The 26,999-nt window shown below is 35.7% G+C and overlaps 1 protein-coding gene and 1 pseudogene across 1 annotated transcript; both read left to right on the top strand.

Moving 5' to 3' along the window:
• Nucleotides 2,101-3,619, top strand: LOC110269177 (annotated as a pseudogene).
• On the top strand, nucleotides 21,223-22,353 carry LOC107626989. Its single transcript, XM_016329871.1, has 2 exons — nucleotides 21,223-21,372; nucleotides 21,475-22,353. Exons 1-2 carry the CDS (start codon nucleotides 21,223-21,225, stop codon nucleotides 22,351-22,353), a joined length of 1,029 nt encoding a protein of 342 aa, XP_016185357.1.

The following is a 26,999-nucleotide window of genomic DNA, read 5'->3' as shown; positions in this document are numbered from 1 at the left end:
TGTTTAATACTCCTTCTTGTGTCCATGCATTTGATCAAGGAATTAGAGAAATTCAGTTTATTAATATCAACTAACCAAAAAAAGATAAAAGTTGCACCAACAGCTTCAACAGAATGCTTGGTTTTTGAATCAGCATTAGAAAATATTAGGTTTAATTACTCTGTTGGTCCCTATAGTTTTGCGAAATTTTTAATTAGGTCCCTATACTTTTTTTTCTTTTAATTGGGTCCCTGCACCTTTTTTTTTCAATTAGGTCCCTCTTGGCAGTAATTAGCTTAATTTTATAGGGACCTAACTAAAAAAAAAGTGGTGCAGGGACCCAAATAAATGAAAAAAAAAGTGTAAAGACCCAATTAAAAAAAAATTTAGTACAAGGACTCAATTAAAAGAAAAAAAAAGTACAGGGACCTAATTAAAAATTTCGCGAAACTATAGGGACTAACAAAGTAATTGAACCAAAATATTATAGTCATGTGAAAATCATAGAAGATGATTTTTTGCTGATTGTGAAAAAGCTAAAGTGAATAGCACAAGTGTTGAAGTGCAATGCAATAAATAATTTTATACACTATAATGTTTGTGACTATTCTATTGTAAATTAATGGCTTTTTAAGCTAGCTAGCTACTGTGCACATCAATCAAGTCCTGCTACAATATGAATTTCATTGATGGATTCTTGTGAGGACTCCCTCTCAGCCTCCTTCAATTCATCATCCATATATGTTCTATTCTGTGTTCTTATTCTATTCCTAATTAACTTGAGCCTCAAACATGATAATAAAACATGAGCCAACTTGTCAAGAAGAGCATGTTTTGTTGAGTTAGTAATCTGAACTTAGCTCATAAAGTCTAAAAGAGCTCAGTTAATACAATTCTTGATGATATTGGCTCATTAAGCTCAGAGAGCTTGTAAGCTTGTAAGACAAGGAAAGAAAATAAAATAAGTCTTTATGAATCTTTTATTATTAGTCTAACAATATGGCAACTTCTTGTTTATCATCTTGTACTTTAATAGTAATTAAATTTGTCTTCACAGTGACTAAGCCATAACATTTCTCTTAGATGCTCTTGCATTAATACAATGTTAATTGTGTGAGAACTTAAGGTGAAAAAAGATTATAAAATAAAAATATCCATCATGAGTATTTGAGTCAAATATAGAATAAGTGAATATCTAATTCATTGTATGATTTTAGATGATCTTCTAACTACTAATGCTGGATTCTTCTTTTTTGATCTGCAGGCACTTCCTATTACCTTGATAAAATTTTCCATCTTGTTGTTGCAGTTATTTTATCGGTAACTTTTGTTCTAGCTTTTGGAGAGGTAAAATACTTTTTCAATCCATGATTTTTTTCATACTCAAACATTTTGATCTTGACATTGAAAAACTAATTGTTTCGATGCCTTTCGGCTTAGGTTATCCCTCAAGCTATATGCTCAAGATATGGACTCTATGTTGGTTCAAATTTTGTGGGACTTGTACGTGTGCTGATGATAATTTGTTTTCCAATTGCATACCCTATTGGAAAGGTATATATTATGATTCTTTAAAGATGTTAGCTTCTATCAAGGAAATTATATTAAGATAATAACATCATTAGCTTTTGGTTTGTTGCATTTGTAACAAAATCATGGCCATTTTTTGAGTTTATACTTTATACTACACCTTTATGCTTTTAGGTTCTGGGTATATTACTTGGACACAATGATGCACTATTTTAGCGAGCGCAATTAAAAGCCCATGAGGTAATCTCTGTTCAAATCACCATGTGCATTTTGTAAAGGTATTTGGATTTTCTGGAAAATGTTCTAACTTATTACCAAGAAAAGCAAATCATGATAACAACTATATAGGGAAGGCTACTAATTTACCATGATGAATTTTTATAGTATCTATTATGCTTCTCTCTCATTCCATTTTCAATTTTGAAGGCACCTGCTTTGAATGTTATTAGTAAGGATAGAATACATAGTTGGATACATCTATCCTGGGTATGAAAGTATGAAACTGAGAATTTCCTTTTTGCAAGACTTTAACCTCTACATTAGTAGTATCTTATTATTAGAAAGCTTAGAGCATATTAGGAACTAGGAAGCATGGCAATGGCATGCTCCTAAATCACTGCTAAATTGAAACTAACCCAGAAAGTTAGGTAATCGATAAATTGACATGTAATGTTATGGTTATTGCTCATTATACATATACTGGCATACTGAACTTTTGTTGTTTACACAATTTGAAGAACTATTTAAAGTTCAATTTGTAAGATGTTAACCATAAAAATTCCTTCAGGTGCCTATCATCATTCATAACGAAAGTGAACAAGCAAGGCAATGGAGTCAAGTTTTTAGTGAAGATACTAAAAAACAGTCTATACAAGTCATAGCATCATGGCAATTAAATAAAAGAATGTAGTAATCTTTTTCCTTATTTTTTCCTTTAGTTCTTGCTTTACAATGTTGAGAATATTTTTGAGATCTAATCAACATTTTTTAATCGTTACCATTTCAGGTATGTGGAACTATAGGGTCTCAATAAACAAGAAACAGCTGACAGATATGAAAAAGAGCAAGTCCATGAGTGGCGCAGAAGTTATGACACACCTCCTCCCAATGGAGAAAGTTTGAAAATGTGTGCTGAAAGAGCAGTTGCCTCTTTTAGAGACCAAGTAAGTGAAAGTTTAATTTTGATGTTATATGTGCTATACCGAGTAACTTCAACACTATATGTGCTAGACAAGAAGTATTTGGTTTGATACATTGTATGGTTGAATTTATGCTGTGGATTAAGTGATCATTTGACATTGACAAGGGATTGTTCCATTGATATTGTGTTGCAGATTGAACCTCAACTTTTATCCGGAAAGAATGTTATGATCGCTGCCCATGGAAACTCCCTGAGATCCATTATCTTGTATCTCGACAAGTTAACTTCCCAAGAGGTAATTGTAGTATGCTGAGTTATGGTGCCTCAAGTTCATATATCACACTAAATAGTGATTATTTATTTATTTAGTGTTTTTCTTCTAACCTTTCTATAGATCATTAGTTTGGAACTGTCACATATCATAGAAACTTGGACCTTAATTTTCAGTTATGGACCAAATTCTAAGAGAGGCCGCTATCAATTTTATCCTTTCTTTAGCTTGCTATTGCTGAACAGGATTTGATATAAATAATGTTTTTTTTATTTCTACATTTTCATTGCTTAGTACATTAAAAATAAATCTCGTTATTCTCTTCACTTCAATTTTCATGCTTGTATAGATTTTTGCTAGCAGAAGAACTGAAGCTACCAAATTTGCCCAATTATGGAATGAAATTATTTGCAGTTTTCGTGAGAAAGATGTCATTAGTGATAGGCAAAGCCTCAAAGAAAATGTCTTTACTTGCTCTTACCTGGCTTCTATTACTTTCTCCTTGATTCTTATATGTTTAATTTAATTATATTCCAGAAATTGATCATTTCTATTTTATGCATCTATCTGTGGATTGGCCTCTTCTTGTTATTTTATTTTATTTTTTAAAGAAAAACAGTAATAGTTATGTAGAACAATACCATATGTAATTATGTTTGTAACTATTGATATTGAGAATTTTTTTATATATAGAGTTATGTTTTATATTGAGGAATTGTGTTATAAAAGATTTAGTTTTTAAATTTTGATATTAAAAAATAAATTTCTAATTTGAGAATATATAAATGAGATGAGATTAATAAATGATTTGAAATTAAAAATAAATAAATAATTACAAGATTTGTGGAGGTTTAAAAATCTCACAAAATAGTTAATTTTTGTTAAATTAAAAAATCAATTTGTGGGTGTTTTAAACTGCCACAAAAGTGATTTAAAACTGCCACAAAAATCTAATATAAAACCTCCACTAAACACACACAAAACCTCCACTGAATAAATTGTGGAGGTTTTTAAAAACCCCCCACAAAAGACCTCGTGGCACCTCCACAAATCATTTGGTGGGAGTTATAAATCTCCACAAATAAAAAAACTGCCACAAATAAACAAAAACCTTGTAGTGGTAATAGATAATTTAAATTTGAGTTAAATAATATTTTACAAGTTGTAACATTTTTTTAACAAGTAAAAAAAATTAGAAAACGTATATGAGACCTTCTTATGCATTAGATAATTTTAAAAATAATAATTATACAGAAGGTTAAAAACATTAAGTTACAAAAAATTAATGAATAACTAAATTGACTTTGTTCAGAATCAGATAGAGGGACAGAGTGAAAGAGAGTAATATTAAGTAAGGATTAATAAGCAACCCAGATTGATAAAGTCAAAAGTTTGCTTTCTCTCATTAGGTAGTGTTTTATTTTAAAGATCTATTTTTTATAAAGAGTATTCAAATGACAAACAAAATAGAAAGAACATTTCTATTAGATTGTGAAAACTAATGTCATTCTTATCATATATTTACATTATTTCAAAGCATGCAAAATGAATATAATAAACTATAATTTAATTAATGTGCACAATAAAAAAAACTTGAAACTTTTATAGTAGCAATCAAATGTCGAAAGAGAATCTTCTGCCCTAAGTTACCATATTAAACTGCATCTTAAATTTATAAGGTTAAATTTTATTTCTTGTCCTTAAAATTTTGTTTAAAGTTTTAAAAATACCGTTAAGTTTTATATTGTTCTAATTTTGTCCCAAAAATTTTTTACTTGCATCAAATATATCCTGAGCAGTTATTTATGAAAGAAAATTAGAGGGATATTTTATGCAAGAATAATAATCAACACAAGAAAATCAGACATAATTGTCATATATTATGAAAGCATTGATCCTAAACTATCTGAAATTTATCTGTCAGAGGGATATTTTATGCAAATCGTAAACTTTAAGGACAAAATTAAAACAAAATAAAATTTACAGTTATTTTGTTAATTTTTTACCAATTTTAGGAAAGATATTTATGGGGATTATATTAAGCGGTTCACTGAAAACGAAATTGGGCATAACTGCATGGTCAATAACTAAGATATTATTTTATAGTTTATTGTCTTGTAAGCTGAACATGTTAATGTATTTATACTCTAATTCGAGTTTGTGCCTTCATATTATTTTGCACGTCAGCTTTCTTTCTATTTTTAATGGAACCTCATAAATATAACGATATTTTAACAAAACAAGGGCGTTTGAACATTGATAAATATATTTTGTTAGTTGCATTTGGTTTCCATTAGCTATTAGAATCTTATATAAATAGTTGTGGAATAAAAACGTCCCACGTTCAGAATTTCATACGAGGTTAATTGGAAAATATTTTATGAGGTAGTATGAAATTATTAGCTAATAGAAAAAATTAGAGTGTAAACACTTACTTTGTTTAGATTCAACAATAAGATATGACATGTAATTACTTAAGGTTAACCAAATTTATTTTGTGTACATTTTTTGAGATACAGAAAGTATAACATCAGAAATCACATCTATAATAAAATCTATGTACTTTCTTCACTAATTAATAAGGGTCATTATCATTAGATCAGATTGTATGTTATCTCCAACTCTAGATGATTGTTTTAACTCATATGTAATAGACAATACATGAATATAGGAATATGTATGTTTTTAAATGGGAAGACGAAAAATCTGTGCTTCCTGACATAAGGAATAACTTTATTTTTAAGAGAAGGATGATAGAAACAAAAACCAAAAATGATAGATAAAATAAACGGTCTACGTCAACATTAATGGAAAATCTAGGGAGAGATTATGCCATTTAAAGATATACCATTGCTACACAGCCACACAGGCACTACACTCGATTAATTGCATTTATGGCGTTCATTTGTTAATATCAATATAAACCTTCTCTTAACTTTATTAGCTTTAAAATCTTTGCAATGATCCCCATCAATCAATCAGAATTTGGATATCCATTTATAGATCATGTAAAGTATACTCAAATAAACAATTTCACTCGATGGTAACCCTTTGAAGCAAAATGTTGATAAGCCGTCATTATTGAAACTAAAATTAAACTTACTCATTTAATTGACTAGAAAGAAATGACTGATCTTAAAGGACGGTACCAACAAATGTGAAGTATGTGCTATATGAAGCCTGAAATATTAGCCATCATTATTTAATTTCGAGAAATTACCATTTTATCAAAAAATGATTATTCAAAATTTGTGAGTCCTCACAAGCATGAAAATAGTCAACTTGATTTTCCTTATTTCATACCTTAATAGTGAAAAACTTTGCTATAAAATGGCCTCAAATGAGCTACCATTTCATACTAAAAATCTAAACAACTAACTAACACTAATAACTGTAAACCCCGCTAAAATTAGTAAATAATTAGCCAATAAATAAAATTTTAATAAGAAAAATTAGAAATTAAAATCTTATATTAAAATAGGATAGAACTCTTTAAAATGAGAATTTTGACATTAATTTCGAAGAATTTGGCACAAGATTGGGCTAGACGGACCGAACCGGTTGAACCGGACCCAAAATGGGCACAATGTCCAACCGAGCCCATCCATTAAGTGAGGACACAGCTTCCTCTTTCCATTCTCTTCCTCATTCACGCTGGGAAACACTCAAAAAGGAGGAAGAACATCCAAAGCTTCCAAACCCTCATTCAAACACTCCTTTTGCCATAACTCCTCTATCCGAGCTCCGATCGCCGCACCGTTTGCGGCTACGCGTCTAGTGCGTCGAACTCTACAATTCTATCAGAACAATTTCTTTGGTAAGTTACTCTAACACTCCAGCCTCTCCTTCCCCCCAATTTTTGAAAAATTATGTAGTGGTGTTGAATTTCTTTACTTTTTGATGTATTAGGATCCAATTAGCTTGAGGAAAACGTTCACTTTTGCTTATACAAAGCTTGGGTAAGGTGAGAAAACCATAACTCTATTTAATTTTTGAATTTGTGTAATAGATATTGAGTTGGGTATATATGTGTTGCATATTTGTATTAGGTGGTTTGTATGTAATTGAAACTTGAAATTGTGGACATTGGAGGTCTTGGATTGGTGTCAATTCTTGGTGATTTTGTGAATTGTGGAGCTGTGTATGTGTGGCTTAAGTGTTGCCTTGGACCAAACGTGGAAATCGGCCAAGATATGGTTTAGGTTTCGCATATTTAATATGTAATGTTTTGTGAAAACTTAGGCTAGATGACCATAGGATAAGTTGGAACGTATGTGTATATTTATTGTTTAGTGCCCTTGATAAGAAGAATGTTTTGGTTTGATGCTTGTTGACTGAATGACAATTGATGAATTGAAGATTAGAGTTTAAAGGGTATAGTTAAATAAAATATAAATTATTTAAAAATGAGTGACATTAAAATGAAAATAAATTGAATATAAGTAAACTAAAACATTCTATATGTATTATAATTTGTACATATAATGACAAGAAGCATTGCAGCCTGGTGGTCATGCTAGCGTCTTTGCTATCTTTAGGTAAGGGGTTCGAACCCCAATCATCCCATTTTGGATTTTTCCAAAATCAAAGCATGACACTTGGCAGCGAATGAGCATATGGAGCACGGTGGAGTTGCGGAACGCTGGTGCGCCGTAGGTTCTCCTTCAATTGCGACCGAGCGGTTCGGTCGAACCGATGCTCACCGGCTTTGACCGGTTTAGTACGGGTTTGATCGGTTCGTTCCGGTTCTCTACCTTAAGCGGTTAGAAGTTTGGACCGGACCGGTGTTAGGTCCGGTTCACCGGTTTTTCAGTCGAACTGGCCGGTCCGGTCCGATTTTGCTAACTATGTATATATATATATATCTTGAATTGGTGAATTGTGGTCTGTTGGTGTATTGGGAAGTGTATGTATGAAAATGTTGGTTGATATATGGTGTGTCATGATGATTGTTGTAGTGTTGAGGGGGTTGTGTTTGTCAATAATTGCAAGTTTTATATTGAGATGAGAATGGTTTTCTTTAATGAGAATGAGGTTTGAAATTTTGTGGAATTTGGTTTTTGGACGAACTTTGGCAGCTCATAACTCGACTTCCGGACCCCCAAATTACTTCAAAACTATTTTATATAAAAATTGGGTCCGTGAAGTTTACGCCGTTCAAATAACGGAGGAAAAATGTTTTAAGACGGAAAAGTTATGCGTGCTGGAAGTTCAGGGTTTAAAATGGCAAAGACGCAGTTTCAGACTTGGTGAAAAATTTTGGAAAATCGTGCATCCATGCGTACACGTGGCTGATGCGTACGCGTGGCATGGAGGCTTATATGCGTACACGTAACCAGAGGATGCGTACGCGTCCTGAGCTAAACACCTACCCACGCGTACGCGTGGCCTTGTTTTCTGCAAAACCAGATTTTGAATTTTTAAACCGAACTTTAAACTTCTAAACCTCTATTTTCATCCTTTTAATCTCAAATCATAGTATGAGGTCTAGTATTAGGATGGAGATAGGAAATTGGGATAACTTGGCGGTGAAGTAAAATAGAAAAATTGATGAATCAAATATGGAAATGGGTATTATTGGAGTATATATGATATCATGGCATGTATGATATGCTTTTGCAAAGTTTATAATGGTTATGAATATTATTGTGGCATTATATACTCATTTGATCTGAGATACGAGTTTTCCTGGGTAAAGTACTGTGGCTTGCCACCACGTGTTCCAGGTCGATACTCGATACTCTATTGACCCTACGACGTAAGATGTGACCGGGCACTCTAAATTCCTGGGAAGGTTGACCCCTATTGAGTAATTTATAATATGAGAAAAAGCTATGCATAGACTCTTGGGGATGCGCATCGGGGGACAGTCCAAAGGTTTAGCAAACCGGACTTGTCAGGTTGGCTTAATAACCGACAGATGAGACTCATCAGCCATAAGACAGGCATGCACCATATGCATATTACCTGAATTACTTGTTTTGCAATAAATGAGAGTGCCTAAATGTATTTGCCATGCTATTTGTATAATTGTTATCTGCAGTACTTGTACCCTTCTTGTGTTTGATTTTATCCGTTTAACTGTGTGTGGTATACCATCGGAGATGGAGGTTCGGGGGAAAGGCGGAGAGGAGATAGGACTAAGGTTAAGATATGATAGGTTTGGATATCCCTAGAAAACCACACCCTTTATGGTTTCTGTTTAAAACTTTAAGGCTTTTAATCTGAATATCGGCATTCTAGGATTGCTTCTAGCATTCCCATGACCTTGTATATTATATGTGTGGCACCTTTACCATGCTGAGAACCTCCGGTTCTCACCCCATACTGTGTTGTTGTTTTTAGATGCAGGTCGGGAGGCCCATCACTAGGCATCTGGACTCTGAAGCGGAGTAGTCTCTGGGTTTATTTTGTTGTATAGCTTTATGAATATGTACTTAGCTTTCTCTCTAAGAAACTTGTTTATTTTGTCCCTCTTAGATGTTTAAGGAGAGTTAAGGCCTTATTTCTGTATTTTGGGTATTTTGGGATACTTGTATATGTATGTAAATATTCTCCGGCCAGCCTTGGCTTCGCAGGTTGAGTCAGAAGCTAGCTATGCTGTATTCTTGTCTATCTATCCACTCTTTCGCTTATTCATATCTACGATCTTTAGGTTTCTTAGCACGCAAGTAATTCCGTTTCCTGAGCATGCGCTTTTTATTTTACGATTTTGCTTTACCCGTTTTTTTTAAGGCTCCTAGTATATTATATTTTTCCACTATTATACGTATATATTTTATTTTAGAGGTCCGTAACACCATACTACCTCTGTTCTACGGCTTAAGCGTAAAGCTCTGTGTAGTAGGGTGTTACAATAACTATCGATAGACTTTTTCCTTTCATTGTCTTTGCTTTGCTTCTCAGTTTCAAAAATGAGTGACATTCCCTTTAAGAGAGTCATCTTGCCAGACCTTCCTAACGAGATCATGCTTGGGATATTTTATCGTTGTGATGCAAGAACGCTTTTAAGTGTTCGATCAACATGCCGCTATTGGAGAAACAAACTTAACTCCTATGAGTTCATAACAGAAATGGGAACAAGATGGAAAAGCAATGGTTGCTCCCTCTTTGCACATTTCAAATTCTCATCTAGGTGGGCTACTCCCCTAGATTGGATGATGAAAATTAATGCAAGGAGTGGTCAAACCTCTGCATTCCAATTTCCATTTCTGTTAACACAAGAGGGATTGTTTCACATTATTCGTGTTCAGAATGGTATATTTTGTATACGTTATTGTTCTATGGGAAAAAGAACCTTTATACTTACTTGGAACCCAACAACTAGAAAGTCCAGCATCATGAATGATCTTAGAAAACATTATTGTGATGATTGTGTTTTTTTTCCTCATTTGTTTATTATCCCAGGTCCGTTAATTATGCCACTGTCCACCTATTCAAGAAAAAGTCAGAAAGTCCTACATGGACGTTAACAATGTCTACAAATTTAGTCAGCGATTGGAATGTGTCACTCACATATCTATCCTACGTTGATAGATTGGATCCTGATTACGTTTCCCTTGATGGTGTTATTTATTGGGTAAATTGCTTTCTTCATAAGGAGGATGTTGACCCTCCATGTATTGTATCATTTTCTGTAGTAACATTTACTTTCCATAAATTTTTCCTCCCAACTGAAGCCCATGCCCATTGCCATAATCTGTTGATCCGAAATGATAAGCTCTGCCTGGCTACAAATAATCATGATGATCAGTGATATAGCTCTACCATTTGGCAAGCTGATGCTATCAATGATGATATTATTTGGAGTAAGCTTTATACGTTTAATGGTATTGGAGTTCCTTACATATTTGCATTATTTGTTAATGATAACCTTTTACACATCATGGAAAGGCATCTACCAATGCTGGATATGGATGGTATGAAGTTTACTCATTTCCATATTCTCAAGTACAATGAAACAAATCACATAAGAAAAACAGTTCAATGGATCCAATATGACAGTTTCGTGAAAATGAAATCAATCCACAAGTTCAACGAAAGTTTCTTTCCAGCTAATTTACAACTTTGTTGTCTTCTTTGTTATATTCAGTGTGCTGGTAGTGTCTATTTTTAGTTTCCTATCATGTTTTTTTCTTAATCTTTCTTGCTGTCATTAGTTATTAGCATTTGTATTAGTTTAGCCTTAGCATGAACGGGGAAGACTGCTCATGAGAATATGTCATATGCCCAAACCTACTTTCATATTAATAGTAACATGTCCCTTTTTTTTAATGATGATTTGAGTATTATGTATTCATCTTTTTCTTGCAATTAGAATGGCTCTTAAATTGTGAAGGGGTTTGAATCTATATATTACATTCAAATTCATAAATTTGTATGTTTATTGCAGTGTGACGGTAAATTGTAGTAGGATTATATTAACAGTGGATTATAGAATGTTCCAATCATAACTTACCATTGAGTTATACATAATTGGATCCAATATAGATAACTCATATTAATATTTACTTTTAATTTACATAAACATATGGACATATTTACTTATAACTTATTTTTTACACAAAAAAAAGTTATTTCCACTTTCTTCGATTTTAAGTCGGTCTTCTTATTTAAATTACAAAATCACTTACGTAATATAAATATAAATAAAAAATATACAATAAACATGAAACTCTTGATTCATTCAGACAACTAGCTTAGTTAAGTTTATCATTAAATTTTTTTGTGTAGAACAAAAACGAGATAGATTTAAAAAAAAATTATAATACATAAGACAGAGAAATAATATGTAAATTACATACATAATCACATAAAACATTTCAGGAGATTATAATTATAATCTGCATTGAAGTCAAAAGATATTTGCAATTAAAGGTATTTAGTTACCTAGATTATTTTTTTGATAGTTTAATGTTGATGGTAATTAATTATAGTCAGAGTATATAAGGAGTACTAACCACAAAACTCTTTTTTGGTTTTCGTTTTTTATTCATTTGAAATTTTAAAAATAAAAAGAACCAATTTTTCTCATTTTGGTTCTAAAATTAAGTCGTCAAGGATATATCTTATGCAAATTGAAAACTTCAAGGAAAGAATGGAAAGAATGGAAACAAAATAAAATGTAGGGAGGTTTTTGAAAATTTTAAAAAATTTTAAAGCCAAAAAATTTACTTTACTCAATCTATAATTATTAGTTAAAAACTTATACCCTAATAAATTATATTAGTTACAGGTATTATTATATCTGATATTTTTTTAAAAATTGCTGATATCAAATTTTGATGGCTTGAGAACATATCTTGAACAACTTTTATTTTAATTTTTTTTAATACAACAATAAGACGGAGTTGACACACAAGATTGATAGGCAAACCTTGAAAACTTTGGAATAGGAATAAAATACAAAATTTAGCGATGTTTTTTAAAATTTTAAAAAATTTTAAAAATTTTAATGATATTTTTTATTTTTTTTGGAAAATATTTTGTATTAGCAAAAAAATTTACTTTGCTCAATCTATAATTATTAGTTAAAAATTTATACCCTAATAAATTATATTAGTTATAAGTATTATATCTGATATTATTGTTTACAATTGCTGATATCAAATTATGTAGTGCTTCGTTTTAAATACCTATTTTTTATAAAGAGTGTTCAAATGACAAACAAAATAGTAAGAAGTTTTGCATTAAATTATGAAAACTAATGTCATTTTTATATTATACTAGCAAGATACCAACGCGATGCGAAGACTATGATGACATGAATGAAAAATATATTTGGAATATTATTTAATGTAGAAACTAAATGAACATTGATATTGTTTGAAAAAATATATAAAATTTTTAAAGAAAGCAGAAAAGACTGCTTAAAAAAAATGCTATAGAATATTTTGTTATGTTATTCATGAGTGATATTGTCAAAATATAAATGATGCTCTAAATTTTCTGCTATTTGATCCAAATGTTAGAAATTCAAATAGTGCACAACTAAATAATCTTAAAATTTATATAATACCGATCAAATGTAAAAAATAATGACAACTTTCTGCCCCAAGTTACTATATTAACCTTCTTAGGATTTTCTACTAAAAGCATGGATTATCTTAGAGAAACTTCAATTTGTAGGTTTCCAATTCATCAACTATGGAAAACCAATCTCGTTATTAAATGGAGATTTTGTTCTCTATAACCTACACAAATGGCAGTCTATAGTCTTGACAATTAGTCCTGCAAAATATATCATATCAAGATATCTGAAATAGTCTTACTTTAGTAGCACAGTAAACAATGCATTGACCTTTATAAAAAAAACTAAATATTTTATACTCAAAGAATGACTACAGAAGGACAAAACTAAAAATGACTTTGAAGAGACATTTTTTCTTTGATACAATCAAGAAACCAAACTCTTTTTACCATTTAGTAAACAAATGGATCACGTGTTTCTAACCAGCATAAATATATAATATTAACTTTAGTCATGGAAACTTATACCCACAAATGTCTATAAGTTTCTAACATTTACAAAACCCCTCTTTTTAACATTCCCAAAAAATGAATAAACATAATACACAACCAAAAACTGCAATAAACTCTCTTCCAAAAGAGTTAATCATTGAGATTTTGTGCCGAACTGATCCTCTTACTGTTGGGAGGTGCAAACTGCTGTCAAAAGAGTGGATGGAAACACTATAAACTTTTGAATTCTTATGGCAACATTATATGTTTCATTCAAAGAATGAATGCTCAATTCTAATTCAAGCTTCCTTTTCTCAATGGCCAGGTCAGAAAAATTCAATGATTAGAGTCAACCCAGATAAAGGTAATAGGTTGTATTCATTCTTGCCACCAATATTAAGTCAGTCTCTAACCTTTAACATCATTGGAGTTGAAAATGGTAATATCTGTTTTTTCATATAAGACAAACGAACATACACATTATCTGTTGGTATTCAATATATTAACTCGAAAAACCAAAGAGATTCCAATGTACAACAAATTTGATTCCATAATCTCAATGAATAATATCTTAGCTTTTATATATATTCCAAGAGAGACCCAGTATTGTATTTTCCATGGTTTCAAAAAAATCCTCAATTGATAAACATATTCTAAGATATATTCTTCCGAAACTCGAGAATGGACAAGAATACATGGTTGTCATGGTGTTATAGGAAAAATTAGTCCTGAATATGTCTCACTTGATGGTCATTTATATTGGATCAACTATTCAGCTGACCAGTCCTCAATACAAGAGTCAATTGTGATTTTCTCGATTGTAAGGAGAGAATTCAATATTTTGCCTATACCAATACAATTTCGATCACATTGTCATAAGATAACTTATCAGGAAAAGGTTTGTTTTGTCTCTTACCCTGGTAGTGTAGATAACTGTCGTGTATCCATGTGGAGCATTGAACGAAGAATGAATGATACTTTCTCATGGAAGGGAAAAAAAAAGACTCAAGTTACAAGGTGTAAAGATATACGACCATCCTAGATTATTTATAGACAAAGATCTCATTACATTAACGGATGAGAGTATACATGTAGGAAGACCTTCCAATGAAATTATATTGTCAAGATTCAAATATTTGGAAGGATATTTAAAACACCATCTTCAATATGGAGCATGGTAGCATCCGACTGAAATCAATTTTATTAACCAACTTTGAAGAGTATTTTTATTTCAAGTCGCCTAATATGATGCAGAGTTATGAAGAGTGTTTATAGTTTTTCCTTTGTTAGTATTTTTATAAGGGTTAGATTTTTGTTGGTCTGGACTCTAAACAATAGCTTTTTTAAATGGACCATGACTCAAGGTGTCATGTATAAATATGAGTTTATATATCCTTTTTGTCTTATAATTTATTATGCATGGTTGATATCTTTGGTAAAACGTCTTAAAAAAAATTATCGCGATAATACATTCATACTTTAATAATGATTAAGGGGAGTGCTAGGTAAACAATGACCATCTTGAACAACATGAACAACTATCAATCAAATAAAAATATATTATACCTTAATTTTTTTGGTGTCTAAACAAGGAAAGAAACAAAGCAAAAACTATCCTAAATCCGAGCGGATGATTCGTTGGAGATCAACACCAGGCTCAGACCAAATAACATGATTAGAGTTACTCTTGGCACCATATTTAGCCATCCAATCCGCAGCTCTATTTGCTTCTCGGGACACCCATTCAACGTGAACAAGCCAAGGACGAGATAAAAGCTCCTGAATCTTGTGAACCAAATCTGTTACTTCAGATGAATACCCACTTGTAAGCTCATGCATGATGGGCAGAATGTCAAGGCAATCCGTTTCACATATAATATCCCTCAAACCGCAATCCCAAGCTAAAACTAGCCCCCTCCAAGCAGCAAATAATTCACATCTGATTATAGACCAAGGGGGAATGCTTCCAGAGCAGCCCGAGATCCAATCTCCCTTAGAATCGCTAATAATACACCCAAATCCCGCTAAATTTGAATCCATATGCAAGCTTGCATCACAATTAACTTTAAAACTATTGCCTACCGGTGGTTCCCAACACAGGCAATTTCGGAGAGACCTAAAGGCATTGCTTCGATTCTTGTAAACCTGTAAGTCCTTGGCGATAATTCTGGCCAAGGCAACAACCTTATGGTCTGTCCAAGGGTTGTCAGTGTTGAATATGTCATTGCACCTATGTCTCCATACCCACCAAAGCCCTACACCAAAGGACGCCTCATTGTTAGCCAAGGCCTTCCGAAACCACTCTTCAAGAGCAATACCAGCCGTCGAGTCCAGGATACTAGGATCCAACATATACCAGATTGCCTTTGATCATTCACAGTCTCTAAGGCAATGCTCCATAGTCTCCTGCGCCTTGTTACATCTCTTACACATGTCTGAATAAGCTAAATGCCGCTTGAATCGAAAGGTCTCAGTTGGTAGAGCATCATGTAAGCTAAGCCACATAGTAAATTTGAACTTCTCTGGAATGTTTGTGTTCCACAACCAGTTCCAATTACTGTTGGCATTCCAATTTAATGTTTTCTTTAATAACCATCTGTAACCCTCCCTTGCACTATACTTTTTTGTTGCTGCAGGCCACCACTCCCACTGTGGCTCCAACTCAGTCAAACTAGGATATTTCAGACCACAAATAAACTGCTTAATCTCATGTGGAATAGGCATGGTAAGACTATCAACCTCCCAAGACACCCCTTTCCACAAGTCAGCCACCATGAAATCTGATTCAGAAATATGTACATAAGGAACAAGGTTGCAAAGCTTACCAAAAGGAGTCCACTCATCATACAAAACTGATTTGTGGACATCTCCAATATTCCAATGAAGCCCTTACTTGAGATGCTCATAGGCACTAACAATGTTCTTCCAGGTAGCCGATGAAGAATTTCTACTGTTTCTGTTCATACCAGATTGATTCCTGAGATATTTATGCTTCAGAACCTGCACCCATAACTTCTCACTATTATTTAGACAATCCCATACCAACTTTCCCAGAAGCGCCATGTTAGCACAAGAAGTATCCCTAATACCCAATCCTCCTGCCTTTTTAGGAGTTATGGCGACCTCCCACCTGACCAGAGGCATCCCTTTTCCAGTCGCTTGGCCTTTCCACAAGAATTGTCTCATCAAGGAATCAATTTTATTACATACATACTTCGGGAGAAGAGAAATTTGCATTTCATAAACTGCGATAGAGGCCATAACCGATTTAACAAGACAAAGCCTCCCTGCCTTATTCAGTAGGCGTCCTTTCTAACTGGAGAGCTTCCTCGAAATTTTTTCAATAATCTCCTGAGCCGTCTTCCTAGAAGCTCTGTCATGACCGATGTTAATTCACAGGTATTTACCCAAATCATTGCAGAACCGGATGTTAGAGACCCCTGAGAGAACCTCTTTTCTCCTCTCTGACACCCTCTTGGAACACTGGGCCTTTGAGTTATGAAGATTTACCTTTAAACCTGACGCTTTAGAAAACAAGTCCAAATAATGCATGATCTCTATTACTTGAGCTTTTGATGCCTTACATAAAAGCAAAAGATCATCTGCAAATATCAAATGAGAGAGTCGTGGTCCATTCCTAGAAACCGTAACTGGGTTCCACAAACCTTGGAAAACTCTATGAGAGATAAAGCAGGCAGCATTTCCATACAGAGTACAAATAGATAAGGAGACATAGGATCTCCTTGCCTCAACCCTCTCTTCGGATTGAAATTTTGGAGCCTGTTCCCATTCCACAAAACTGCCAACGAAGAGGAAGTCACACAATTCATTATAAGATTAATGGTAGCCTTTGGAAACCCAAACTGGACCAAAGTAGCTTCCAGAAAATGCCAGTCTACCCTGTCATAAGCTTTTTTCAAATCAATCTTGAATGCCATGGTCCCTTTTCGAGACTTGGTGTTCCTCATGAAGTGCATAATCTCCTGAGCAATGATAATATTCTCTGTGGTTCCTCTTCCTGGAATGAACCCTTCTTGCAAAGGACCAATGATCTCCGACAGGAAAGGTCTGAACCTGTTAACTAGAACCTTTGTGACAATTTTATAAATTACATTACATAAGCTAATAGGCCGAAACTCCCGTAAGGAAGAGGGAACTTCCACTTTAGGAATTAGAACAATGAGAGTATCAAAAATAGCCGCATTCAGTGACTCACCCTCAAAGGCTCGCTTGACCAGTCCACACACATCGTTGCTAAGAAAGTCCCAGAACTCTTTGTAGAAAATTGCTTGAAATCCATCTGGCCCTGGGGCTTTAAACGAACTCATGGTCATCACAGCTTTTTTAACCTCTTCAGACGTCACCGGTTCCACTAACTTTTGACAAGCCTCAGTACTAAGAGACGGGCAAGGAAAAAGCCCCATGGTGTCCAGGTCAATATCCTCCCTTGTAGAAAAGAGCTTTTGAAAGAAAGAATTTGCCGCCATTTCTAGAGTCGTAGTCTCCGTGGCCCAAGACCCATCCTCTAAAAATAACCCATGAATTTTGTTCCTCTTTCTCCTGATAACTGTCTGCAGATGAAAAAATTTTGTATTTCTGTCTCCACATCTCACCCATTGTTCTCTAGATTTTTGATACCACAACAACTCTTCTTGAAGAAGGACAGTATTCAGTTCCTGATGCAAAACTTGCTCTTTGATCCTAAGCTATTGATCCTCCCGACTCTCCGGAGTAATCTGAACGTCATTCAAAAGCCTCTCCAACTCCCTTTTCTTAACAAAAATATTGCCAAAAACCTTTTTATTGAAGCTAGTTGCATCTTTTTGAACCTCCAACAAACATTTGACTACATCCGGAGCTCCTCTATTCCAAGCTGTATCAACAACATTCCTAAAAAGAGGATGAGTCATCCACGCAGCCTGGAATCTGAACGGACGATGGCCCTTGGTAGCCCTCTTTGCCATCTTGCACCTAGTGAATAATGGGCAATGACCAGAGTGAAGGCGTGCCAGCACCTCAGTATAAGCCTCTGGAAATATTAATCGCCAGTCCTGGTTGATGACTGCTCTATCAAGCTTCTTGGCCACCTGCACCCCACCTTTCACCTTCCTATACCAAGTGAATCTTCTCCCAATAGCCCCCATATCAAACAGCCCACAATCCTCCAATGTTTCCGCAAATTGTTCTGCTCTGGTAAGTCTAAATTGCCCCCCTCTAACTTCACTCTGCAATAGAACATCATTAAAGTCCCCTAACACAATCGAAGGTCCGTGGATCATATTAGCAATCCTTGTCAAGTCACCCCACAGTTCTTTACGCCGATGTATATGCAGATTAGCATACACCGCACTGCAGTAACTAGATGTATTGCCCATAGTGATTTCAAAACTGATACATTGATCAACTACATCCAATACTCTCACAGAAATATTTGAATTAGAACATAGAACCCAGATACCCCCACTATGACCATTAGCCTCAACAATACCAACACCCTAGTAACCTAGATTATTCCAAAAAGATTTCATCCTCTCGAAAGCAATATGGGTTTCAAACAGAATGAAAAAAGTAGGGTGAAATTTATTCGCTAACTCCTTACTATGAACCTGGGCCAATTTATTAGAGGCACCTCTAATATTCCAAAATAGAAAGCTTAAATCTAAATAATCTATAAAACAATTTGTATTGTAAAAAGGACCAACCTCAGCTGAAGTCCCTAACGAGATGATGAAGATCCACCATCATATCGCCCTGAGCCTTGCTTGTCCTTGTCCGGTTGTTGCCCGGTTTGTCTGTGTCCCTCCACTGACAACCCTTCCAATTTGCCGATTTGCTGCTTGCTGGTGTTGCCAAGGCAGTCCGGAGTCGACGGCGAATTCTGCAAAGAAGAAGGGCGCAACCTCTTGTGTCCATTTTTGATAATGGCAGTGAAAGTCGGCACCGCAACGGAGACAGCTTTGCCCTTCACCCCTTGCTGTTTGGAAGATGCCATGCGTACCTTAGATCTGCTAACCGACCCGGTCTTCACCCCTGATTCGCCTCCTCTCATACGTAGCCCAAAGTCACGGTTCTGGTCCAATTTCTGATTTGAGCGCACCGGCATTTTATCTTTAGATGTTTGTTGGGCTTTGTTTGATTGACTCAATTTTCCTCTCCTTTTACCGCTGACTTTGGTCCAGCCAGCCTCATTTTCCAAATGCTGGGACCCCACTTCCTTCCCATGCAACGTATCATCTAATTCCTCCCCAATTTCTGCAACTATCACTGACTCTTTGGGATTGCTTCCAAATTCAAAAATTTTCTCTTTTGAGACTTCCTGTGGCTGCACCACCCGGGCCGCCGTCTCGGTCACTGATGTTTCCTTTCGATCCACCCTTTCCGAATCTATTGGGGTCATTCTACAGTCAGTTGCTGGATGCCCGAAACAATTGCACTTGTCACAAATAAGGTGTAAGCATTCATACTCCACCTTATATTCAAACTCATCGACAATCACACTCCGGACCACTGGCAAACCAAGATTAATTTGCACCCAAGCCCGAGCAAATTTTCCCCTCTCCGCCAACTTAGTAGCCAGATCCACCTTGACTGGTCTTCCCACAGCAGAAGCGATTCTCATCATGGCTTTATCCTGATAGTACTATATGCTCAAACCAGAGATTCGAATCCAAACCATAGTCTCCCCGAAAGTGTCCTCACAAGGTTTAAAATCCGGTGTCCATGGCTTGACCGCAATATAGTGACCGAAGATCATCCATGGCCCCCTAGTAAAACCTTCTCTCGATTGTCCATGCGATCAAATTTAACGAGAAAGTACCCAAAACCCACATCCAAGATTTCATATCCACCGGTGATCCTCCATACCCCTTTCAATTTGTGAAACATGGCCGTGTAACTAAGGTTTTTTCCAAGAACCTTAATCACAATTGCTTCCTTGTATGGTTCAGAAAGGATGTTCCTAGCTTCTTCAGAGAAGCAAACTCTTGGAGGCATAGGATCTCCTTGTTTTCCAGTGACTACTGCCATGGAATCCTCATCTAGAGCTTCAGCCCGATTTATCCCTGTGGCTACCGTAGAACCAATAACCTTGTCACGGAACGAAATCTTGGAAGTCACCCTGGAACTAAGGTCGCCCTTACTTGATCCCTCCTTCACACCTGATGCAAACCCTCCCATACTCTCCCCCTTATCTCTTTCGATGGCATGACCATCTTCTTCACCGTATTTCACCCTCAAACGCTCTCTCCCGCTCTCTCCTTCTCTCATTCTCTCTGATTACGGAGTACATATTACACCTTAATTTAATGCTACTAATTAAATTTAAGATTAATTTACTCTTTTAACCCTATTAATTCACATTATTCATACATTGTTCAAAAATATTGTTGGTTACCTATACTTTTCCATTAATTAATAGTTATAGTTTAAAAAAAGCAAATTAATAATGCTTAACTTCTAATATGATAATAATGTACTTATGTTCTAGAAATTGAGTCATTACACATAGACACAAACTTATTCATTAAGATATGAGGGTATTTGCCCCTCTTTATTAGACTCACTTGTATTTACAAATTAATTATGTAAAATTAGATTAGTTACAGTAGTTAGTTACAAAACGCTAGTTTTCTACTCTTTAATCACCTGTATATAAAACCTAACCTCTCTCATTCATTACTTGATGAAAATGAAATCATTTTTCCATTCTCTGAAATTACTGGTTTAACATGGTATCAGAAGAAATTTTCTAATCTTCCGCTCTCAACACCACTTTTTCTATCCTCTTCAAGCTTCTTCCAGAACTTTTCTTTTCCCTTTCTTGCTACCAATTTCTGCATCAATGGCGGACCCCTTCTTTCTCGCTCCGGCTGATCAACCAAGCTTGGTGTTAGTAACACAACAACTTACGGAGGAGAACTATCAGTCTTGGAGCCGTGCCATGAAGAAAGCCCTAAATGCGAAACGCAAACTTGGTTTCGTTACTGAAACTGTTCCCTGACCTGATCCTGCGCTCGATCCAGAGCAATTTGAGACTTGGCAATGTGTCAATGATGTGGTAAGTACCTGGATTTTGAATTCTGTGTCCAAAGAGATTGCTACCTCGCTAGTGTATGGTGATTCTGCTGAAGAGTTTTGGAATGATCTTAAAGAAAGATTCCAACATGGAAATGGCCCTCGAATTTTCGAAATCAAAAGGGAATTGATGAATTTACGTCAGGGTGCCCTAACAGTCTCACAATACTTCACAAAGATCAAGGTCCTTTGGGAGGAATTGAACTCTTATCGCCCAGTCCAATGCAATTGTGGAGATGCTAAACCGCTTCAAGAATTCTTGCAAGCTGAGTATGTGCACTGCTTTCTCATGGGTTTGGACGATTCTTTCATGCAAATCAGAGGCCAGATCTTGATTATGGAGCCCTTACCTGCAATAAACAAAGTTCTGTCCTTAGTGGTTCAAGAAGAGAAACACCACTCTTTGGGGAGTTCATCAGTCTCGAATCAACTTGCCTTCTTAGTAAGAAACCAGAACATACCAAATCCCTCAGGGAAAGGAAGGGGATTCACAAAGAAGGATAGACCTTTGTGCTCACACTGTGGATTGCTTGGACACACAGTGGACAAATATTACAAAATACATGGTTATCCACCAAGCTATGGCAAAGGCAGAGGAACTAGACAATCTGCGCACAATATTACTGATAATGTCACTGAGGCACAGTGTCCAGAATCCAATTCAAGCCTGACTTTGAATGCAACTCAGATCCAGCAGTTAATGAACTTGTTGAATAGTCACAAGATTCAAGAAATACCAGCAAATGCAACAACTGAAGTGTCTACTCCAGCAGGTATTGTCCTCAACACCTCAATCTCAAAATCAAAACTATCAAAACATGATTGGATTCTTGATAGTGGAGCCACTATCCATATTGCTTGTGATCTGTCCCTTTTTCATTCAGTTCACACATCTTAGAATTATTCTGTTTCACTCCCCAATAATGCCAAATTCAAAGCCAAGTTCATCGGCATTGTCATTATCAGTTCAACCATCATCTTAAAAAATGTTTTATATGTGCCAGACTTTAGTGTCAATTTGCTCTCAGTGTCTTCCTTCCTTAAAGCCACTACACTCACAATAACAATTAACTCCTGTAATTTCACTATTCAGGACAACAAGTCACAGAAAAAGATGGGAAGGGTGAGCTTGATGGAGGCTTATACATCCTAAAAGCTTCAATTCCCTCCAACCAATTGATAATACAAAAAGATAATCATAGCATAAATTTGTGCAATAATTCACAGTTATGGCGTTCTCGTTTAGGTCATGCTTCAAATAAAGTTCTGAACTCCCTTACTTCAGTCTTAGAATTTTCAAATAAAGATAGTTTGCTTACAAAAAAGTCTAATTGTCATGTTTGTCCATTAGCAAAATTCAAGCAACTTCCTTTTGAATCCAACAATAATTTGTCTTCATGTCCTTTTGATCTTATACATTGGGATGTATGGGGACCTTACCAGGTTCCAACCTATAATGACAATAGATATTTTCTTACATTGGTCGATGATGCTACTCGTTTTACATGGATTTATTTGCTCACTAACAAATCTGAAGCTGCAGCATGTATGAAACAGTTTTACTCTTTGATAGAAACTCAATTTAACAGCAAAATCAAGTGCTTCAGGTCTGATAATGCCAAAGAGTTAGCAATCACTAATTTTTTACAGGAACGAGGAGTCCTCCATCAATTTTCTTGTCCATACAAACCTCAACAGAATGCAGTAGTGGAAAGAAAACATCAACACTTGTTGAACGTGGCCAGAGCCCTCTATTTCCAATCCCAAGTCCCCATTGTCTTTTGGGGAGAATATGTTTGTACTGTTGTTTTTCTAGTAAACAGAACCCCAACCCCGCTTCTCAACATGAAGTCTCCATTTGAGAAACTTTTTCAAAAACAACCAAATTATCAAGCTCTAAGGGTTTTTAGTTGCCTTGCATATGCTGCCACAAAATCAGACTCCAGACCTAAGTTTAATCCTAGAGCCGACCCAACGGTCTTCTTGGGATATCCTATTGGCTACAAAGGCTACAGGCTTTACAATCTCAAAACAAAATAATTCTTCATCTCTAGAGATGTCATCTTTCATGAAGAGACACTACCCTTCACTAAAAGCCCTCACACCTTTATACTCCCTGACCCGTTTGATCACATTCCACTCCCAAAAGTCACTGATGACTTAACACTCCCTAATATTCCTACTACAGAGAACACACAATGCCTTTCAACAAACTCCTCTGGCTCCCACCAAAATGCCTCACATCAAACAGCTCCCTCCACCAATTCTAACCCACCCCGAAGAACCACCAGGACCATTCAACCACCAAGATACCTAAATGACTATTTATGCAACCTTAATACACCCTACCCTATTACCAATTACATAAGCAACCACAGACTCAACCACATCTACCATGCAGCAATCTATCAAGTCAGTACTATACCTGAACCTCAATTTTATCACCAAGCAGTACATCACTATGAGTGGCGGCAGGCAATGAAGGAAGAGCTGGACGCTCTGGAATCCAATCACACTTGGGAGTTGGTTCCTCTACCCCCTAAGAAAAAGGCAATCGGTTGTAGATGGGTTTACAAAGCCAAGCTTAAGGCTGATGGCAGTTTGAAAATATACAAAGCCAGGCTCGTTGCCAAAGGTTACACGCAACAAGCTGGCATTGACTTTAAAGACACATTCAGTCCAGTAGCCAAGGTCTCAACAGTCAGAGTTTTACTCTCCATTGCAGCAGTGAAAAACTAGAATTTCGTGCAATTGGACATAAATAATGCATTTTTAAATGGGAGTTTGGATGAAGAGGTCTACATGGAGATTCCTTTGGGGCATCCAAAACGAAATCAAGGACTTGTATGTCGACTTACTCGATCTCTATACGGCCTAAGACAAGAATACATGATTATCTACCAAGCTATGGCAAAGACAGAGGAACTAGATAAGATGCGCATAATATTACTGACAACATCACTGATTTTTTACAAGAATGGGGAGTACTCCATTAATTTTTATGTCCATACAAACCTCAACAGAATGCAGTAGTGGAAAGAAAACATCAACACTTGTTGAACGTGGCCAGAGCCCTCTATTTCCAATCCCAAGTCCCCATTGCCTTTTGGGGAGAATGTGTTTGTACTGCTGTTTTTCTAGTAAACAGAACCCCAACCCCACTTCTCAACATAAAGTCTCTATTTGAGAAACTCTTTCAAAAACAACCAAATTATCAAGCTCTAAGGGTTTTTGGTTGCCTTACATATGTTGCTACAAAATCAGACTCCAGACCTAAGTTTAATCCTAGAGCCGACCCAACGGTCTTCTTGGGATATCCTATTGGCTACAAAGGCTACAGGCTTTACAATCTCAAAACAAAATAATTCTTCATCTCTAGAGATGTCATCTTTCATGAAGAGACACTACCCTTCACTAAAAGCCCTCACACCTTTATACTCCCTGACCCGTTTGATCACATTCCACTCCCAAAAGTCACTGATGACTTAACACTCCCTAATATTCCTACTACAGAGAACACACAATGCCTTTCAACAAACTCCTCTGGCTCCCACCAAAATGCCTCACATCAAACAGCTCCCTCCACCAATTCTAACCCACCCCGAAGAACCACCAGGACCATTCAACCACCAAGATACCTAAATGACTATTTATGCAACCTTAATACACCCTACCCTATTACCAATTACATAAGCAACCACAGACTCAACCACATCTACCATGCAGCAATCTATCAAGTCAGTACTATACCTGAACCTCAATTTTATCACCAAGCAGTACATCACTATGAGTGGCGGCAGGCAATGAAGGAAGAGCTGGACGCCCTGGAATCCAATCACACTTGGGAGTTGGTTCCTCTACCCCCTAAGAAAAAGGCAATCGGTTGTAGATGGGTTTACAAAGCCAAGCTTAAGGCTGATGGCAGTTTGAAAATATACAAAGCCAGGCTCGTTGCCAAAGGTTACACGCAACAAGCTGGCATTGACTTTAAAGACACATTCAGTCCAGTAGCCAAGGTCTCGACAGTCAGAGTTTTACTCTCCATTGCAGCAGTGAAAAACTGGAATTTCGTGTAATTGGACATAAATAATGCATTTTTAAATGGGAGTTTGGATGAAGAGGTCTACATAGAGATTCCTTTAGGGCATCCAAAACGAAATCAAGGACTTGTATGTCGACTTACTCGATCTCTATACGGCCTAAGACAAGCTTCCCGGCAGTGGTTTAACAAATTCTGTTTTACACTCAAACAACATGGTTTTCGCCAATGCAAGAGTGATTATTCTTTATTCTCTATAGGAGAAGGCTCCTCAATCACCTTTTTACTTGTCTATGTTGATGACATAATCATTGCCGGAGCAAACAATGATATGGTACAACAAATACAGCAAAGGCTTCAATCAGTCTTCAAGTTGAAAATCTTGGGAGATCTCAAATTTTTTCTGGGGTTAGAGATTGTAAAATCCAGAAAAGGAATCTCACTTACACAGAGGAAGAATACTTTGTCTCTACTCGAGGACACCAATTTCCTACACTGCAAGCCAGCTTTGATTCCAATGGAAGCAAACATTAAATTGAGAGCCAAAGAAGGTGACAAGGTTGAAGATGCATCAGCCTATCAAAGATTGATTGACCGACTCATGTATCTCACAATCTCCAGACTAGACATAACATTTGCAGTGACAAAACTAGCCCAGTTTATGTCTGACCCAAGAGTTCCACACCTCAATGCAATCCACCAAATCTTAAGATATCTCAAAGCAGCACCGGGCCAATGCATTCTTTTCTCCTCAAACTCGAAGTTCAACTTGTCAATCTACACTGATGCAAATTGGGGGAGCTGCCTCGATACTAGGAGGTCTACTACGGCTACTGCACTTTCTTAGGGGATTCCTTAATTTCGTGGAAAAGCAAGAAGCAACCTGTTGTATCAAGAAGCTCAACAGAGGCCGAGTACAGGGCTATGACCAATGCTGCTTGTGAAGTTGTTTGGCTGACTAATTTACTGAGGTTCATGGATATCACCATTGAGTCTGCCATGCTTTTTTGCGACAACCTTTCAGCTATTCAATTAGCCTCTAATCCAACCTTCCATGAAAGATCCAAACATGTTGAGATAGATTGTCATTTCATTCGCGAGTAGGTTGAAACCGGGTTCATCAAGTTAGTGCACATTCCAACCAAACACCAATAAGCCGATATTCTCACCAAGGCCATTTCAAAACCTCAGTTCCTTTTCCTCATGTCCAAGTTAGGAACATACAATTTATATGCTCCAACTTGAGGGGGGATATTAGACTCACTTGTATTTACAAATTAATTATGTAAAATTAGATTAGTTACAGTAGTTAGTTACAAAACGCTAGTTTTCTACTCTTCAATCACCTGTATATAAAACCTAACCTCTTTCATTCATTACTTGATGAAAATAAAATCATTTTTCCATTCTCTGAAATTACTGGTTTAACACTCTTGAGTTTCTAAGGATAAAAAAATATGTATATACATAATATCTTTATTATTGTAATGTGTATTTGTCCTCAT

This window comes from Arachis ipaensis, chromosome B02 (genome assembly GCF_000816755.2).
Source record: "Arachis ipaensis cultivar K30076 chromosome B02, Araip1.1, whole genome shotgun sequence".
Classification (NCBI taxonomy): domain Eukaryota; kingdom Viridiplantae; phylum Streptophyta; class Magnoliopsida; order Fabales; family Fabaceae; genus Arachis; species Arachis ipaensis.
This window is presented reverse-complemented; position numbering and strand designations above follow the sequence as displayed.

Bases quoted from the DNA above. Each gene is read 5' to 3' on its own strand.
- LOC107626989 (XM_016329871.1), top strand. From the start codon at position 21,223: ATGGCGGACCCCTTCTTTCTCGCTCCGGCTGATCAACCAAGCTTGGTG. The intron at 21,373-21,474 runs GTTCCCTGACCT...GTGTCCAAAGAG, and splicing joins TTGGTTTCGTTACTGAAACT to ATTGCTACCTCGCTAGTGTA.